This window comes from Centropristis striata, chromosome 8, assembly GCF_030273125.1.
Source record: "Centropristis striata isolate RG_2023a ecotype Rhode Island chromosome 8, C.striata_1.0, whole genome shotgun sequence".
Classification (NCBI taxonomy): Eukaryota; Metazoa; Chordata; class Actinopteri; order Perciformes; family Serranidae; genus Centropristis; species Centropristis striata.
Window position 1 is genome coordinate 37598593 of NC_081524.1, and position 18016 is coordinate 37616608.

The 18016-nt window shown below is 40.4% G+C and overlaps 1 protein-coding gene across 3 annotated transcripts; it reads right to left on the reverse strand.

Moving 5' to 3' along the window:
* Positions 1 to 188: 188 nt before the first annotated feature.
* On the reverse strand, positions 189 to 16404 carry cep85 (centrosomal protein 85). 3 transcript variants are annotated; one of them, XM_059338371.1, is made up of 14 exons: positions 16061 to 16404; positions 15041 to 15101; positions 14806 to 14937; positions 10656 to 11446; positions 8908 to 9038; positions 8079 to 8196; positions 7762 to 7947; positions 5702 to 5854; positions 5460 to 5614; positions 5244 to 5361; positions 3642 to 3692; positions 3438 to 3545; positions 3070 to 3313; positions 189 to 2116 (listed from the first exon to the last, which is right to left on the reverse strand). In XM_059338371.1, the coding sequence occupies exons 2-14, from the start codon at positions 15078 to 15080 to the stop codon at positions 1953 to 1955; spliced, it is 2391 nt and encodes a 796-aa protein (XP_059194354.1). In that variant the 5' UTR covers positions 15081 to 15101; positions 16061 to 16404; the 3' UTR covers positions 189 to 1952. The 3 variants fall into 3 exon arrangements, with proteins under 3 accessions (XP_059194354.1, XP_059194353.1, XP_059194356.1); XM_059338370.1 differs by lacking the exon at positions 16061 to 16404 and adding an exon at positions 15848 to 15909 and having other exon boundaries at positions 15041 to 15100; XM_059338373.1 differs by lacking the exons at positions 14806 to 14937; positions 15041 to 15101; positions 16061 to 16404 and adding an exon at positions 12138 to 12406.
* Between the last annotated feature and the right edge of the window lie 1612 nt (positions 16405 to 18016).

Consider the following 18016-nt stretch of genomic DNA (forward strand, 5'->3'; position numbering starts at 1 on the left):
ACACCACGACTCTGCCTCCTGCCTGGGATCATTTCTGTTACATAACATGAGGAGAGGGAGTGCTGTGCCTCTGAAAGCACCGTTGGTAGTCCACTGTGACTGAATGGAGGTAACAGATAGTGGAAACACTTTTATATTTTATAAGAAAACATCAATATCAGCTTTTTTTGGATAAAACAAACAAAACGGAATGTTGAAAATCTTTAATTCTAAAATATGCAAATACAAACAAGGACAAAAGTATGAAAATATAAACATCTTTTTCCCTTTTGCAAAAACATTTGAGATGTTAAGGCATGCGGAGCCTGATGTTCCAAAGGTAAATCTTGTGCTACTCAAGTTTTTAAAAAGGTCCCATGAAATGAAAAAATGGCTTGTGTGCACCTGGGTGTGTTGTTCTGTATATTTTTTGACAAAAAAAAGTCATTGTTGCATATATTTTTATTAAAATCCCTTTCTCTTCCTGTAAAGTGTCAAGTTTCTATTTAAAAAATGGCTTATCCTGCACTCGGGGCAAATATAAAATCCATCCTCCAGTACATGTGATTGGTGATTTCGGGGTGATCCAGCCAGCCCCTCCCATCATCATCATCACATGGGATTAAAACATGCTTCCTCTTTCACATGAAGAAGGTGAAGGACCCTCATCATGTCCCATCAGCCCCAACAATTATGTAACATGACACACGTCAAACCATCGGAGAAAATTACAATCTTAAAGCCACTTCATGGGACCTTTACACAAGTTTGCTCAAACACATCAGCACATTATTACAGCAACACATTAGGAGGCTTTCACACTGAGTTGTCAATGCAAACAATAAATAATACTGAAGATTAATACTGTTTCTCAGTCATACATTTTATCAGTTAACCACTCTGTCAAATGCGAGTCAGTCATTATCAACCTGAAATGTACAGTAAACTGACGTTACTCATCTACATAAAGCAGATTCTACAAAGATCACCCAGACTGAAGCGTTTCACTTCATTTATCTACCAGGAAACAAAAAACAGTGTCGGGGGCCTCCACGAGCTGAGGCGACCCCAAAGTTATCCTCTACATTCAGAGTCAGGGAATGTATTGACTATCCCACTGGTTGATACGCTGAGAGAAAGGTCATATTGGAAGAGTCAGCTGCAAACAGCCCTTTGTGGTTGGTCTAAAAATGAATTAGCATTGTGGTTGCAAACGTGACAGAAAGGCACATGTCGGTGTTCATTCAGAACGAGGCCTGCAGCCAAGAGAAGCGTTCACAAACATTCACAGACTGCTTCCACCAGAGTTTCTTTGGTAATAAAACTTGTTGTAGGCCTGTTGGTGTGAGAAGCTGATTTGGTATTAAAACCCTTCAGTATCAAGTCCTATACCTCACAGCAGAGTCTCATGTTACAGTGTTCACCATTTTAAATAATGGCATGTTAGTAACATTTGCTTGTGAATTCAGTTACAAGGTTAAAATAGTTTCAGTTGATTGTCAACCACATCTTGGAGAATTCCCCTCGAGAGGGAAATTAAGATTTAAATAAATTATATTTGTGGGACTTCTACACAAATAGTTATCCACTAAAGTGGAACAAAAAGTATAAGACTGTTTGGTAAATTGACAGTTTTCATGTCATCATTAATAAAAAAAACAAAAACACACGCACAATGCTTAAGGATCAAGTATTAGAGGTAAGTTTTTTTCCGTTAGCCCTTGGACTGAAATAGATGAACTCACCGGGGGGGAAGGGAGGGTTTTGAGCTACAGGCAGGCTTGAGAATCGACTTACAGTCAGTCCAGAGAAGCAGAAGCTAAACCATTTGGGCTTTCCTCTGTCCTCATTTTAAGAAAATTAAAATCCAGTCCTCTTTCTGACATTCAGTAACTAGTCCTGAAGCTCGATTTAGATGCTTCAGAGGTGAAATGGGGCTTTCGCAAGTTTCCTCCATCGTCAGGTTGTGAAGGTTACTGGGTGATGCAGTTTTCTCCCATGTCCTGTGCGTACCGGTCCAGTATAACATTGCGTAGCTCCTCGACGTCCCGGCGGAGCTGTTGAGCTTCAACCAGCTTCTTCTGCAGCACCTCTGGACTCATCCAGTCCTCGTCCTGCTGTGCCACTGGTTGGGGCGCTGGAAACACAAAACAGAACTCAGAACAAATCCCCCCACTTTAAAGTTATAGTTTGGATTTATTTCTACAATGTATACTGGTTGGCACGTCCCCCCAGTTTGGAGAAAGAGGTTGGGCTACTGGCACAGAAGCTAAGTAATGTTTGTTGACAGCAGCAAAACGTGTGTCAGTCCTTCTGCCTGCTTCTCCAAACTGGGGGCTACTGTAGGTAACACACTGAGAGCTCAGTCTCTTTTCCCATATCTCACAACACTAACCATTTCCAGAGACTATTTACTACATTAAGGCTACGTTTACATGATGACGGTCTGAACAGAAGACGCAAAAGTGGCGTCGCGTCTTCACTTTTTATTCCTCGTTTAGACGAGCATTCTAGGGAGGAAATCTGCTGCATACGGTGACGCAAAAGTGTGTGGAATTGGATTGTATGCAGCCAGGCGGCATCACTTAAAGCCATAAGAGCATAATTGGGCATGAGGAAGTTTTCACACCACGTATTTTCATCAGCTACTCCTTCCACAAAGTTCTCCACCATCACTAGATCTCCCAGGTCCAAAGCCGTCTGGCTCGCCTCCGACGAATCGGTGCATCAAAAATGTGATAGTATTAGTGAACAGGGAAGGATCTGTAATTACCTCTATCTGTACATATCCTGTACATTTGGTGGAAAGACTTTTATTTAGTTTATTAGAGCTGCCAGAGCAGCTTGAAGGTCCGACGCATGGAAATAATCTGACATGTTTGTTTATTTTCCTGTACTGGAGCATGGCTGTGACGTAAACACATACGTGACGTGAGCAGAGTTTTGCATCTTTTCAGTGTAGACGACACGCTACGGAGGAGAGGATTCAACTTAACGAAAGGCACTTCCGATAAAATATTTTGTCGTTTTTACCCGCAAGCGTCCTCGTGTAAACGGGGCCTCAAAGAAGAAGGTTTTAGTAGTACTTACATGTGAGCCCCAGCAGCAGGGAGAGGTTGGGGTCTTGTCCCTGAGCTCTCTGGGTCAGAATGCTGCACAGGGAGCGCAGGTCGCTGAGGCAGGAGGCGATCTCTAGATGAAGCCTCTGAGTGAGACGAGCCCCAGCTGGCTGCAGGGCGGAGGAGGCCTGGTTGGTGCTTCTCTGATCCGGATCACTCATTTGCTCCTTCAGGGTCAGATTCTGCTCCATCAGTTCCTGGTTCTGGGCCGACAGCTGAAACACAGCAGTCAGGTTCAACATTATCCAGTGTAAAAGTCTATTCAGAACACACAGGTCCTCTGCTTGCCCTGCTAAGATACAGGACCTTTTTTTTTTTTTTTTTTTTTAAATATCTCACCTCCTTCATGGCTGTGTGGAGCTCTAACACATTCTGCTCTTTGGCCAACACATCTTCTCTGAGAGCCTGAGAGCTGCTCTCTTCCTGAGATATCTGCTCCTCCAAAGCCTGCAGAGATAAACAATTAATAACCACAAATGTTAAGAGACTTAACTGAAAGGTAACCACATAAATCTTTTAGACTCATTGTGAAGAGATAAATACCTGAATCTGGGAGCCAAGCTGTTCCATCATTCTGTGCTGCTTCTCAATGACCTGCAAAGAGAAGAACTGAGCTTTAAAACAGCATAATGCAACCGTGAACTCCTACTCATTTCGTTTTTTTTCTATCAAATTACATCCTGTTTCCCTCCCACTGGGAGGTGGTTATCTAAGCTTTGTGGAAATTGTGTGTGTTTTTACAACCAGAAGGGTTTGCTTTTCAGCAGTACAAAAAGCATGGGTAACACTTTACAATAACCAACTAAGTAATGTTTATAGATGGTTTATAAACCAATTATTAACCATTTTCAAAGTGCTATACAAATTTAATCTTTAAATGTTTTCAACCAATTTCTTAAAGGTATATGAATAATTTCAAAATCATTAACATACCTAAAATGGTGTTTAAAATGTTAAAATGAGAGCCACTAAAACTATTAATGAACTATTAATTACATTGTTTGTTAATGGTAAAGTAACTATAAACTTACATTAATATACCATCCATTTGTCATTTATAAATGATGTAGTTAGTTAAACATTAATAAATGATATATTTACCATTCTAAATGGCCTATATATGGTTTATAAATGATCTGTTTATAAACTGTTTACCATTTATAAATGATGGTTATTGTAAAGTGTTACCAAAGCATGATGACATTACAGAGAAGACATTAACAGCTTCAACAGACATCAAATATCACTTAAAACGATTTACAGTTGGACAGTTTGCTTCCACAATTCCTAACCACAATATGCAGAAACATAATACAGTGAAATTAATACTTCTCTACAGTGCAAACTGCAGTGCACCTACACACTTCCTCTAACACACTAAGCTGGATCCACTTCCTGAAGCGGAAGTTATTTGGGGTCAAACATACAAACCGTACAACTACAATGATACGGCATACAGTTCATGTAGTTTCATTTTGGATCCATTTAAACCAATTCTCCTGCTCTGCTGGTATTTGGGGGTTGCAATACAAAGGTTTGCACAATTGACTGTTGCTGTCCAGTTACTGGCGTAGAAGCCACAATATTGAATCCCACCCGTCTGACTCATCGTGAGTCAGCAGCTTGACGACATCACATCCTTGTTTTATTGCATCAAATAACTTTTAAAACTAAAGCAAACTTATGTGGCCCATGAGCCATCCTGTTGCCCATTTTTGTTACAGTTTATGGTGAAGGCGATATAAGAACAGGTCGTGGGGATTAACTAGTAAACAACATGTTCAAGCTCAACATCTGAGGTTTAGCTGATGTATAAATAAAGCTCTTAGTAATAATGTTTTGCCTTAGGTACAAGTTTCCTTGTACACCCACTGTACTTCCTGAATAAAAGCAGTCTAAGGAGTACTCTTTTTTTTTTATTTTTTAGAATTTTATTTTATTAATTTCTGTGGGTCATCATATTAGGTACCAGGAAGGACATAGAACAAAAATAAATAAATAAATAAAACAATTAGCAGTTTCAGAATTTCATCAAAATCAAAGTTACTTCAGAATTTATCTGTCTTATAATGTTCAATGCTTCCCTCAATACTAATAATTGGTTGTACCGACCCTCCTTTACCAAACAGACCAATATCAACAGACCTTTTTGAGTCTCTGCTGCTCCTCTCGTAAAGCGTTGTTCTCTCCTCTGAGCTTCTCCACATCCAGGGACGGCAGCCTGGCTCCATCCTCGAGGCCCTGCTGCACCCGCTGCTGCATACTAATGGAGACAAAAATAAAAGCATCATGCAGAGTTATTAGTGTTTGAATTAACATGCTGACTGAGAAGAGGGTACATTGTTTTCAGTGTGAACATACTCAGTAATGGTGGTGAGAAGGTCTCTCTCCCTGCGACTTTGCTCTTCCAGCTGCGTGTCTTTTTCCCGTAGTTGTGAGCGTGTCGTCTCCAGACAGACCTCCAGTTCTCGTACTTTGTCTTGTAGCTGAGCCGCCTGTTGTTCAGCTTCCACAAGCTGACACAAACACATATGTCTAAGTTTAATAACTGACCCAAACAGGCCCAGTACGATTAGATGAAAATTAAGCAGAACTGTCCTGACCTGCTTGTTCTGGCTCTGGTAGTCCTCCAAGGTGGGCAGGTCAGCTAGATAGCGCTCCAGAGTCTCAATGCGCTGCTGGTTCTCTCTCTTCAACTCTGCCTCCTTCTGACACTTCTTCTTCAGGTTGTTGATGTGCTTGTCCCGACTGCGGATCTGCAGAGATGGGCAAATGGGTTAAGTAGGAGAACAAACTCAAAAGTCAAGATGCAACAGGAGTTTGGTGTTGATTTTGATATTCAGTATAATGCCAAGAAGAGTGCCATCATGATTGTGCGTAGCAAGGATGACAGGAAGTCAGTTTTTCCCAAGTTTACACTGTGTGACAACACATTGAACGTGAGCAGTGAGATTAAATATCTTGGTCATGTTGTTACAGAGGATCTCACTGATGATCACAATATTTTTAGACAACGATGCAAGTTATATGCACAGGCTAATACTTTGATTCGTAAATTCCATCAGTGCTCTTACAAAGTCAAAGTTACACTGTTCAAAGCATTTTGCACACCCATGTATACTGCACATTTGTGGTGCAACTACAAGGTGAAGAGCATGCACAAACTGAAGGTGGCTTATAATGATGCTTTGCGATTACTGTTAAATATGCCAAGATGGCACAGTGCAAGCCAGCTATTTGTTAGCCTGGGTGTGCCCACTTGTGAAGCGCTTTTACGTAATCTGATGTATAAATTTATGAGTCGCCTTGTACTGTCCGAAAATAGTGTGATCGTTGCTCTTACTAATCCTCAGGTTAGCTCCACCCACCTCTCCTCAGTATATTGGAGACACTGGCGTAACAGTTTATTTTGGTGGGTCTGAAGATCATCTTTTTGTATTTTTTGGTTTCTTTCATATTTTTGTCAGCTGTGTTATTTATTTATTTGTATTGTTCCTGTTTTTAATATCTGTCTCCTATGGACCCTGAGTCTTGAGTAAAAATTTGATTGATTGATTGATTTAACCCATTCAAAAGTCAAGAAGAGAACATGTGACAAACTGTTCCTACAAACAGCCACAGGGAAGCTGCTCTGGCACCTTCCTTTAAATGAGTGACTGAACTTGTTACGCCAGGCGTTATACACAACATGAGGGATCTATTTATGTACTGAGCTTAATAGTGACTTTATAATTAGCATCTCAGCTCCTGTGGGGAGTGACAGGTTTCTGCTGCAGTGTTTTGTTTCCATGCCCTATAATATCAGCTGTTTGTAGCTGTTGTGGCAGGAGATTTGACAGAATTTTAACAGGTTCTCTTCATTACTAAAATGAACAAAGTACAGAGATTTAAATGCCATTCTCAACTAATATATGCCACTTAAAGAGGAGGGTTTGTAAACACAGATATCATTTAAACTTCTCCAAGGTTTCTACCAGTCCAGAGTAAGCTCACCCCCCTCAGGGATTAAACAGCTCACCCCCCCCCAAAAAATACTTATTTTTCCTCCTCCTTAGGACTAAACAAGGAGAAGCAGCGTTTAGTTTTTATGCACCAAATCTCTGGAACAAACTCCCAGAGAACTTGAGGTCTGCTGCAACTCTCAGCTCTTTTAAATCAAGTCTGAAGACTTTTCTGTTTCCATTTTAACCTGTAATTTTTTATTCATTCACTCTTAAATGTTTTATTCATTCACTTTTTTTTATTTATTTTTTTTATTCGCTTTTAAATGTCTTCTAATGTATTTTATGTATTTTAATCTTGCCCCTGTAAAGCACTTTGAATGTCCCTGTGTCCGAATTGTGCTATATAAATAAACTTGCCTTGCCTTGATGTAGTTCTTCTTTATAATCTAGATATTTTTGGTGTGTTATAGATGTAGCAAAGTCCTTTAAGAAATAGCTCAGTTGTTAGGTTGTGTGTCTGGTTGTTTTTTTTTAGTGCACCCTTTGGGTGACCTGTCAGTGAATAAATCCTACAAGACTCAAGCCAAGTTCCTGTGTCTGGGTGCTGGTCCTTACAACTCTTCTGGTGGTAACCCTGAATCTCAGTGCCATTTGGTCTTGTTACTTTCTGTTTCACTTGCTCACGGCACTATAAGAAGATGTGTTAGGCAGGAACATACCCTCTCTTCCTGTTTCTTCATCTCCTCCGAGTGTCTCTCGCAGGTCTCCTTCAGGCTGTCAGTTAGTCGGCGCGTCTCTAACTCAACTGCCCCCAGTCTGCGCTCTGCCTCCGCTTTCTCCAAGGCAACGCAGTCAGTGCGCTCACTAAACTGTGCCCTCAGGAACGCATTCTCCCTCTGAGCCTCCTGTGAAGACACCATGTGATGCTAAAGTTTCAATGCAGGTCCTTGAGGGTAAATGGTTTGTAAGGATGATGACAATATGACACAAGGTTCTTAGTGTTTTTTCCTGGGAGCTGTTGCATGTTTCCACTAACCTGTAGCCTCAGCATACACATGTCGCCATAGGAAGCTCCTCGACCCAGAAGGGCTCCATGGACTTGCAGCTCGCTTTCTCTCAAACGCTGCTCCAACTGGGTCATGTGCTGCTTTTGTCTGCATCACAACCAGATCCAACCATCATCAACACAAGAAAAATAAACAAAGTCAGCTACATTGTGGAAAACCAATCTGTTAACCCTTTATCAGGCAAAGAACTATATTTGGTAACTTCAGGTAATATTTCGAGGAAAAAAGTTGCAAATTTACTAGATTAAAGTGGCAAATCTACGAGAGAAAAAAAGTCGCAGATTTAAGAGAAAAAAGTGGGGGGGGAAAGCAACTTTTTTCTCCCAGATTCACCACTTTAAATCTCATAAATCTGCACATTTTTTTCTTGTAGATTTACCACTTTAATCTCGCAAAGTTTTCTCTCAAATATTATTTTCAAATATGTTTTTTTTTTTACACATTCTGGCAGTATGTAATATCCTCCAATATTCTCTAGGGTTGAAATTTGGAATTTGCAGGTATTTCAATGAGTGCCCTATTAAGGGTTAAAGTGGTGAATCTCGAAGAAAAAGCTGCTTTTTCCCCACTTTTTGCCACTTTAATCTAGTAAATTTGCAACTTTTTTCTCGAAATATTACCTGAAGTTACCAAATATAGTTCTTTGCCTGATAAAGGGTTAAAAGCAAGGCATAGTGTCAGGGGATAAACATGCATATTTTACTATTAAATACTTTCAACACACGTATTAAGTCAAGTATTAACTTAATTACCACTGAATGTCCCCACAGGAGCACTAACATGATCAGAAGTACTTGCCTCTCAATGATAAGTTCCTTCTCCTTCAGCAGACTCTCGCTGGCTTTGACCAGCGCGTCCCACTTGCCAGACTCTGAATGGACGGGCGTCGAGTACATAGATGGATACTGACCCACTCCTGCACTCATAAGCTGGGACAAAAAGACAAACACCATGTGATGGTTAAAGGTACATGCTGTTGAGAAAACCTGCAGCAAGATTAACAAATGTACAATTAAAAAAAATATTCACCTCGGCACAGTATAGAAAGCGTATAGTTCACACAGTACACAACTCTAAAAATAGCCACAAAACATAATGCTTACAGCTCAGGAATTGCTGCTGGCTTTGCTTGGCATGACACCACAACACTCAGATACTTTGTCAATAAAGAGGTCGATTTCAAACGGCGATCACAAAAGAGAAATAAAACTTGATCAAGCAGCGCAGAGCTATCTTTAAAATAGAATGTAATTCTACCTCAGAGACTATTTAAAGTGTTTCTTCCAACACACACTGAAAGCGCTGCCAAATGTTGCTGTATTCTGGTACCCTGAAAAAAGCATTCAGCATCTTAATGAATGAATGAATGAATGAATGCTTCCCTCAAAGCTTTAACAGCCAATCCTTTTGTTTATGAGACAATTCGCATCAGGCAGTAACTACTTATTTGAAAATTTAATCTTCTTTTAACTGTCCCCAAATTGTTTGTCTAACGCAAAGAAACACATTTTCAAACTTGAGGAAGATAAAAAAACATGAATATCATATAAGATATATTTATACGATTATATTTATAAATTAGATTCTTATGTTTAAGCTGAAAAAATAATTATAATTATCCAGCACACCTGGGTAAGAGCAGATTTGGAAGATTCAAACCCTTTAGACTGGAGTTGATTTATTTTATTTTTTCTCTTAACAAAAAATTAGGAGAGGATGTAAGATACATTTAAGAGGAAGTTGCAGCATGAGGACCAAAGTTTAAATAATTACCATGACGAAAAATTGCAAGAAGTTAAACATTTTTTTCATACAGTAAAAACACCCAATCTAATTTGCGTTAGAATATTCTGCCCTGCTCAGTATTTCAAAATGTATTAAAGTGATTAAGTGTCTGAATGTGTCAGCACAGAGCAGGAGGAAGTCACTCCACAGTATCAGCATCTGCCATGAGGGCAAAAAACTGAAAAAAAGTGCTGAAACGGTAAAGAGCTGTTGTGAAAAAACATTTTACGATTTCAACAGCCTTTTACAGATTGCAAAACGGAAGCTGCAACAAGCTGTGTGGAGTTGATCAAGCATAGTGCTGAATCAAACATGTAATAAAACTATTTTATAACCCCGACACCAGAAGTCCTCTGATGTTCTTGTGATTTGATTTTGCTCATTGACTTGACAAATCCTGCTATAAAATAGGACAAGCCGTCTGTATGGCTTCAGGCTTTGTTTAGTAGAACGTTATTTTTCCAATGTTGACCTATATATGTGTCTGGAACTACATCGCTGGCAAGATTTCAATGTCCACAAACAGCCGACTGCCCCACATGTCTACTCAAACAACCTTTACGTTACGTTTTCTTCAGAGAAAAACATGTTTGTTTTGCTTCCCATCAGAGGTATTAGGTACATAGAGAAACTATAGAGAATACTGTGATCTCACAAGAGAAACAACACATTTAAACAGATTTTAAAAAACACTGAAGTGTGTCACATGCATTTCTTTCCCTCTAACTCTGTATAACTTTATATCTACGATAAATGCTTACCTGCATTTGTTCTACTTGCAGACGCAAACTCTCCAGTTGCTGCTTATGTTGCTGTTGTTGCTGCCAGCTGGACAGTTCACCACATCTGTCCTGCCGCAATGGCTCATAAACCTTGGAACCTGCATGCTCCCTCAGAAGAGCCTGTGTCTGCAGGCTGAGAGGGTTCGCATAAACTCCAGCGGATCCGGCCACACCGGGCTGACTGCCCCTCTGATTAGAGGTTTCTGCTGCGCCGGGAACCCCGGGCCTTGCTTCAGGCAAAACTTTATAGCTGTGCTCCATGCCTCCTCTGTAGGCCTCAGACACACAGTCTGGGGTGTCTCTAATCCCGGTCGCCTGTAATCGGAGTCTGACATCAGGGCATAACCCCCCCAACAGGGCTGACTGATTTAGCGTAGGCTCCACAGCAGGAGTGTCAAACCTCTGGCCCTCATCCATCCGCGTGTGGTCTGAGGGGAAAAGCGAGTGGTCCAGCCCATTGACCAGGCTGCGGTAGCGGCTCAGGCAGTCTGGCTTCGGCCCCACGTGATCGCCACCCACGCCGGGCTGAGCATCGAGATTGGGCGAAGACGCTGATTTGGAGAGGGAGGAAGACTTCGATGTGGAGCCACTTGGGGTTCTGGAGCCAGAGGAAGACCTGTGACCCTCGGAGGACAGGGAGTCCTCCTGGACATATGACTGGGGCTTCGAGGCCGGGGCTCCGGCCGTGGATGGCATGACATGTGCAGTGGGTATGGGTATCTGACTGCGAATGGGCTGGAAAGGAGGGCTGCTGCTGGAACTGCAGAAATCTTTAAAGATAAAAAGAAGAAAGAGTCATTCCAAATGATATTACGTGTTATCCTCTCACTATTTAATATACAGATAAACCTTGTTAAATCAGTGCTGAATATCTGGAGCATTACTGCAGGCCATTTCCTCTATTTTCAGTCAGTGATGTAAAGTAGATGCAGCAGGGTTTATGGGTGGCCTACTTTGATGATGAGGTGTCACCACTGAAAGAATTAACTGGCTCTGACTGACTCAACCCAGGGAATAGGCTTATAATAGACTAAACCATGCACAGAATAAAAGCTCTGCATTACATGATTAACTAAAACATATGTTGCTGTGCAGCATTGATAAAGCTTACGTTAGTTGTCATGCCACAGATGTACACAACTATACTCCACTACTATAATCCACTGTTACAATAGAACTGTTTACTCAAGGGTCCATTTAACAGTAAATAGCATGAACACTTGTAATTATTCCCAACATCATAGAAAGAAAAACTACCCTCAGACTTAAGAGTACACACCCACTGCTCTAAGCATGCACAAAATTGCAAACGGTCTTCATTTGGAAACCTCAGAAATCACATTATGCTTAGAAAGAACAACAGGAACACAGCTAGGATCACGACTACCAACCTACAGACATCTCCACAAGCCTCAACACAATTCAGTGTTACATAACTCTGATTTCAACAGCATTACAAACCTGAGAGACCTGTTGAAGTCTAGAAACCTGGTATTCGCTCGAACGCAACAAACATGTTATTAGCTGTGGCATGTTTTCTACAGCTGAACTGAGGCGAGCTCAGCTGCAGAACGCTTTAAGTCCAAGCAAAAGTTTGTCCTCTGCATTTCTGGTCAGTCAACAATCAACCTTTGAAACCCAGACTGACAGCGGCGCGGTGGGCCGGCCCTGTGCCCAAAAACATATTGTCCTCGAACAGCAAAAAGCAGCCTGTACCAAGCTCTGAGCAAACACACACAAACAGGCATACACAGGAAAGGTTAGGGGTATTTATAGCCCACCTCTCATGTTACAGAGTGATCTGTGGGTGCCGCTTATTTAAGCACCTTGCCTCCTCCCTCTGTAACATCACACACACGTAAATCCAAAGTCAAAGACTGAATCGGATACGTTTTTCCTGCCCTGTCAAAACCACAACTTGATTAAACTAGAAACTTTTGACAATAACAGAGGAAAATAATAATTACTAAGTAGGCAAGAATGTTATGGAAACAACATTAAGTTTTCAGTAGAGGTAAAACTTCACATATAAAAAGAAGCCTCCGGGCTCCACAGATTCATGACCAGCTAGAACAAGTCGAAACTTCTCTGTAAGAACATTTGCTCAGTGTTTGCTGAACAGACATTACTGCTACTGAACAGTCTATAACATACTGAAAATGACATGTGAGTGTAAAATAAAATGATGTGAACATTAAGAAGCTTAAATTATACTAATTACTTTCCTATTTATTTATTTCTGTGGTAATCTGCAGAGTTTTATGGTGCCCCTGACTCCACAAGTGTGCCACATGGTATTATCTACAAGAGGTCATTATTGTGGCTAAATGTGGGGCTAATTGTCATGTTGCTAGGCGCGGCTGTCGGTTTAAGTGCCAGGACAAAGCTGTGCAAGCACCAGTAGCATGCTCAACGGCTGTAACTAAGCAAGCGAGGTCTGTAAGAAGCAGTTATATTCTTTTTGTCCCTCTTTTTTACAAAGCTCAAATTCCACATAAACATATAAAAGGATTTGAAAAACAACTGCTGAACATTAAGAATCTAAAAAGGAGCAGGGCCACAATTTGTTTAAATGCAGCTTCAATCCTGCTAGGAATGTTATCTAACAAGATTAATTAGCAATATGCTCAGGGCTTTAACACTGAACACCTTTATTTTAAGCATATTCAGTTATTTGCATGTACAAGATGGGCAAGAACTAACATTACTACCTGTTCTCTACACCTTCCCTTTCAGGTTTACTGATGTTTACATCGGGTGACTGAAGCTGTGCAGAGATCTTTTAAAATTGTGATATGTAGTATACCAAAAATAAACTGCACTGACTCGATCATGTAAAAGCCATTTAATTCTGAGCTACTCCGTGCAAACAGGACGCTATGCATGACTGATTTAGCGTAGGCTCCACATGACAAAAATTTCTAGGTCTAGATGACTTAACTGCAGGCTGTTTACACAGGGCAGAGAGGAGAGGACCAGATAGTTTGTAAAAATCTAAATAATATATAACCTCTAGCCATGGCTGTGCTGTTTCCAAAGGTGGAGGTGGAGGACTTTTATAGCAAAAAACACCCTGAAACTACTTGGGTGCAGAGGGTTAATTCACCATAGTGTTGACTGAAGCACTAAAAACACAAATCAATTTATGCACAAGTTTGATTAACAATACTAATTATTAGAAAATTGACACATATATCTTCCTGTTCCGACTGATTACTTTCAGATCCACTACAATGTTTGACAAGAAATGTGTTGAATATATCTTCAGGACTACCTGAGGGAAGCCAACACACATAGATGTAACTTGGAGTAAGGAAACAGTTGACCTGTTTGTAGCTGTTATGAATAGTTTCCAACTGGCAGCCCTGCCATGAATACTAGCTTTGTGAAGTTCAAACCCTTCAGTTGAAACACTTCTGGTGTTTTTTCAGTCTATATGTTTATAGTGTTTCCTGTTGCACTAGGAACCATCCACCCCAGCTGACCAGCCACTACATGGAGCCTATCTGATAATGTGTGTTTTTTTTTCCACTCTCGCCCAAACTCCAGTGATATTTCACATTTTGCCCAGTGGGATATTCCCATTTAAAACATAATAAAACTACATGTATAACAAAAACTTGTTGACTAATGTGACATTTTACACCATAGGCAAGGTCCAGTTTCCATTGAGCTGTCCAGTCCTGGCATCCCAACACCCCATCCTCCCAATTAACCACAACACCAGAGTGGTGCAGCAGAGCCTTGGAGCATTTTTGGCTGGGACTTTAATCTACCTCTGCAAATCTCCCAAGCACCCACAGAGGATCATGAACATTTCTCTCACTCTATAAATAGCCTAAGAAACACCAACACAAACGTAAAGACTTTTCAGCCTCTGCACAAAAAAGTGACTTATCAATACATTCTACATTATATGACTGCTCTCAACTTTTGAGCTGGCATACAATTAAATGTAGAGAGGTAAATGAAGAACAACTATGTTGTTGACCACAGATATCCGTTGAAGTGCACATATGCAGTTGACAAGAAACACCCACACTGGCTGTAAAGAGTGCAAACTGAAGCTCCATCATGAAAACAATGTTGCACAATACACGCTACAGGAAGAACAAGCAAGAGTGATCACCTTCTGTGCTGTCAGATGCTGAGGTGCCAAGACCAGTGTCCCCGCTGTCCGATGTTCCAGGCCGGCGGCCAAATCGGCTTTGGAACTTTTCTGACACAGCTGGTGTCTGCCACTCCATGTCAGCAAACCGAGCTAATGTATATTTGTGAAACAAGACAATGGAAACAGAGAGGAACGTCAACACATGCAGAACTGACAACAAAATATTCATTTTGACGGCAGAGTGTCAACTTACCCGCTGGTTTGGATTCAATATATCTGTGTGAAGTTGTCATTCCATGCAAAAAGATGTCACCTGATTAAGATGAGGGAAAAGAAGATTAAAAAAAGTACAGATGAGTGAAAACTTATTTTGAGGTTCTTTATTTTTAAAGCACAGAAAACCAAAATTACCAAAGTTATCACTGGCTTAATACTCTGGTTATCTGATTGTAGGTTACTTAAGGTTCTCAGTCACTTCAGGAAATATCTTATAACCTATTCTTAGATTTAATTAACTGTGAAAGCCAAGGCAGAGGCTGGTAACTAGGGCTTTGTGATGAACAAGAGACTGAGATGTCCTTTGAACAAAAGCCCCTTTCTTGCATACTGTATCTCATGAACTGAATGTCCATAGGCAAGGACTAAGCAGCTGTTAGCCATTGACTGATTTCCTCACCTATCAAATTCAAATGTCCCTCAACAACCTCCACAGACTGTTCTGGGTAGCAACAAAAATAACAACATGAGCACATGTCTTAGCGTTACATAATGTGTTACACAAACATTTATATCCCAAGGAGAGTACAGGGAGTTGTACATTATGGGTGGCAAGAAAACAAAGCGATCACAGATAGCCACAAAGAGTCAAAGAGGCAGCCTGGTTGCTACAAACTAATCCTATTATCAAGCTAATTCATAAAGGAAATGACTGCCAAAGAAAGCTACCAGCTATAAACGTGACAAATGGCTACATTGAATTCATAAAATGTTGTACTAACTAGATACGACGTCCAGAGCTGCCTAGATAATATTTGTGGTGATTTAATCGCCATTATGTCACATTTGATTGTACTGCGATGCTCTGCACCGTTAACCATTTTAGCTAATCCATGACAAATCCGTTTCCGTCTAACAAGCTAGCTAGCTAGCAGCTAGCCGTTTGTTAGCTTCTTGAGTTTACATTAACGGTACAAATCTCTCTCAGCTTGTGTGCTCACATAAGTGAAGCTAAGCTAAGCTAAGCTATAGGCGCTAATAAAATGTAACTTTACCTTTTTGTTTCACATAAACACAGTATGCGGTAACAAATCTCGGTCCGAGGCTGGAAACCGGAGCCGAATCTGAACCATCCGCTGCTGCTGCTGCTGCTCTGAGACTGAGCAGAGACGAGCCATCAAACACACAATGGCCGCTTGTTTAGTGTTACAGCGCCGCCCGTTGATGAAACCGTTTTTTTTCGATTTTCTGCATGCAATGTATATGCGTTCACAGAAGTTACAGTTGCAAACTACAGCAACAGCCCAAAGACTATGGGAGCAGTTTCCACACCAGTCTATTTGAAATATTGCTGCTAATGCAACAAAAGAAGTGACTAGGTTCACTCTGTCATATGACCAAAAACCACTACAGTGAAACAAAACGAACGAACCCTAACAAAGATGCATTGAGTGGGCTAGAATAACCTAGAAAACTAGAACATTTCCTCTGGGGAAATTGTGAAAGGGCCACGGGGGTTACTGCCGGTGTGATATTTTTATTATGTTTGATATTTCAAACATAATAATACTAGTAATATTATGATACTATATTATATACAAGGAGCACACATCTCTGTGTGTGTGTGTGTGTGTGTGTGTGTGCATTGTTGTGTTTAATACAACTTAATATATGTTTATTATATTTTTTATATATTTATATATTTTTTAATATATGTTTACTGTATTTTTATGTATATATGTTTAATACTACTTAATATTTTTGTATGGGGTCAGGGGTCAGCAGTAGGTTAACTGTGGCTCTGGCCTGAGGCTCAGAGGTTACCACGGCAACTTCAGGTAGTTGTCAATGACGATAGAGGCAACCCAAGCAGAGACCCACAGAAACATTGAGGAAAAGAGTTTTTTCCTCCTCTGTGCTCGTCTCACATTTGGGCTTATTCTGACCAAACGGTAGCTCCTATCAGAAAAAAACCCAGACCAGTGGCGGTTCTACACAGGGGCCTTCAGGGGCCACTGTGGCCCCTGTGTCAAATTAATAATAAATAGATCAATTATTTATAACGATGGATAATGGAACAATTCTAACATTTTTTTGTTCAAACAATATCTCATTGTACACAAAAGGAACCCAGAATGTGAACATTGAGTCTCATTATTTAAATCAATGTATTTGTATTTTCCAAATATGCTTAAATGAGATGTTTAAATAAGCTAAAATAAAGATTTTGAATGCTTGAATATCATCTTTGCCATTTTTTTTATGTGCTAATGTGCCCCTCTGATTAAACACTGGCCCCTCCTTGGCCCCCACAGTAAAATTAGTCTAGGACCGCCACTGACCCAGACCGTGAGCGTCACAAGGACTTCTTGACGATTTTGATATGATTTTGGTGTTTCTACAGTAAATATTTTACAGACGTGCAATTTTAAAACAGGGCTCCGTTCTGCTTCTCTCAGAAAATCTTTGTATTACACTTGGAGGCTGCCCATTTAAATTCCATATGTCTCTCAGATGATTTTTTGAGCACATAGTGAGAGACATAACAAGTTTGTCTAGAAATTTGGAAAAAACAATGTGTACAGTGTAAATTGTGGCCAGGAGGAGTGTGGAAAGAGAAACGTTTCAGAAGTCTCCATCAGACTGTTGTACATAACAAAGGATCACTGCAAAATGTAAACAATCCTTTCAGGTTAGCCCCACCAAGATCCTTTCAATTTATGAGAAACAAATCACCAGTTTGTTGATAGATTGAGCTCAAAGGATGCACATTTGTTTGCTCATTCTGATCTGCCGGTGCAGGATATCTCGTCAGAACGGAATTGTGTCCAGAAGAGGAAGAAAAAATCCACAGTATAACAATAGTGACATGAGAGTGTCATAAACATGAAATGATATGTGTCATGAACATTAATGACACTTTGAAGTAACATTAATGCTCATGATACTTGTCATGTCATGTTTCTGACAGGCTTGTGTGACTCTTATGTAGACACCTTCAAAATAAAATGTT

Bases quoted from the DNA above. Each gene is read 5' to 3' on its own strand.
- cep85 (XM_059338370.1), bottom strand. From the start codon at position 15,884: ATGGTTAACGGTGCAGAGCATCGCAGTACAATCAAAT. The intron at 8,197-8,907 runs GCAAGTACTTCT...GTTGTGATGCAG, and splicing joins AAGGAACTTATCATTGAGAG to ACAAAAGCAGCACATGACCC. The intron at 5,615-5,701 runs GTCAGGACAGTT...TGTTTGTGTCAG, and splicing joins ACCAGAGCCAGAACAAGCAG to CTTGTGGAAGCTGAACAACA.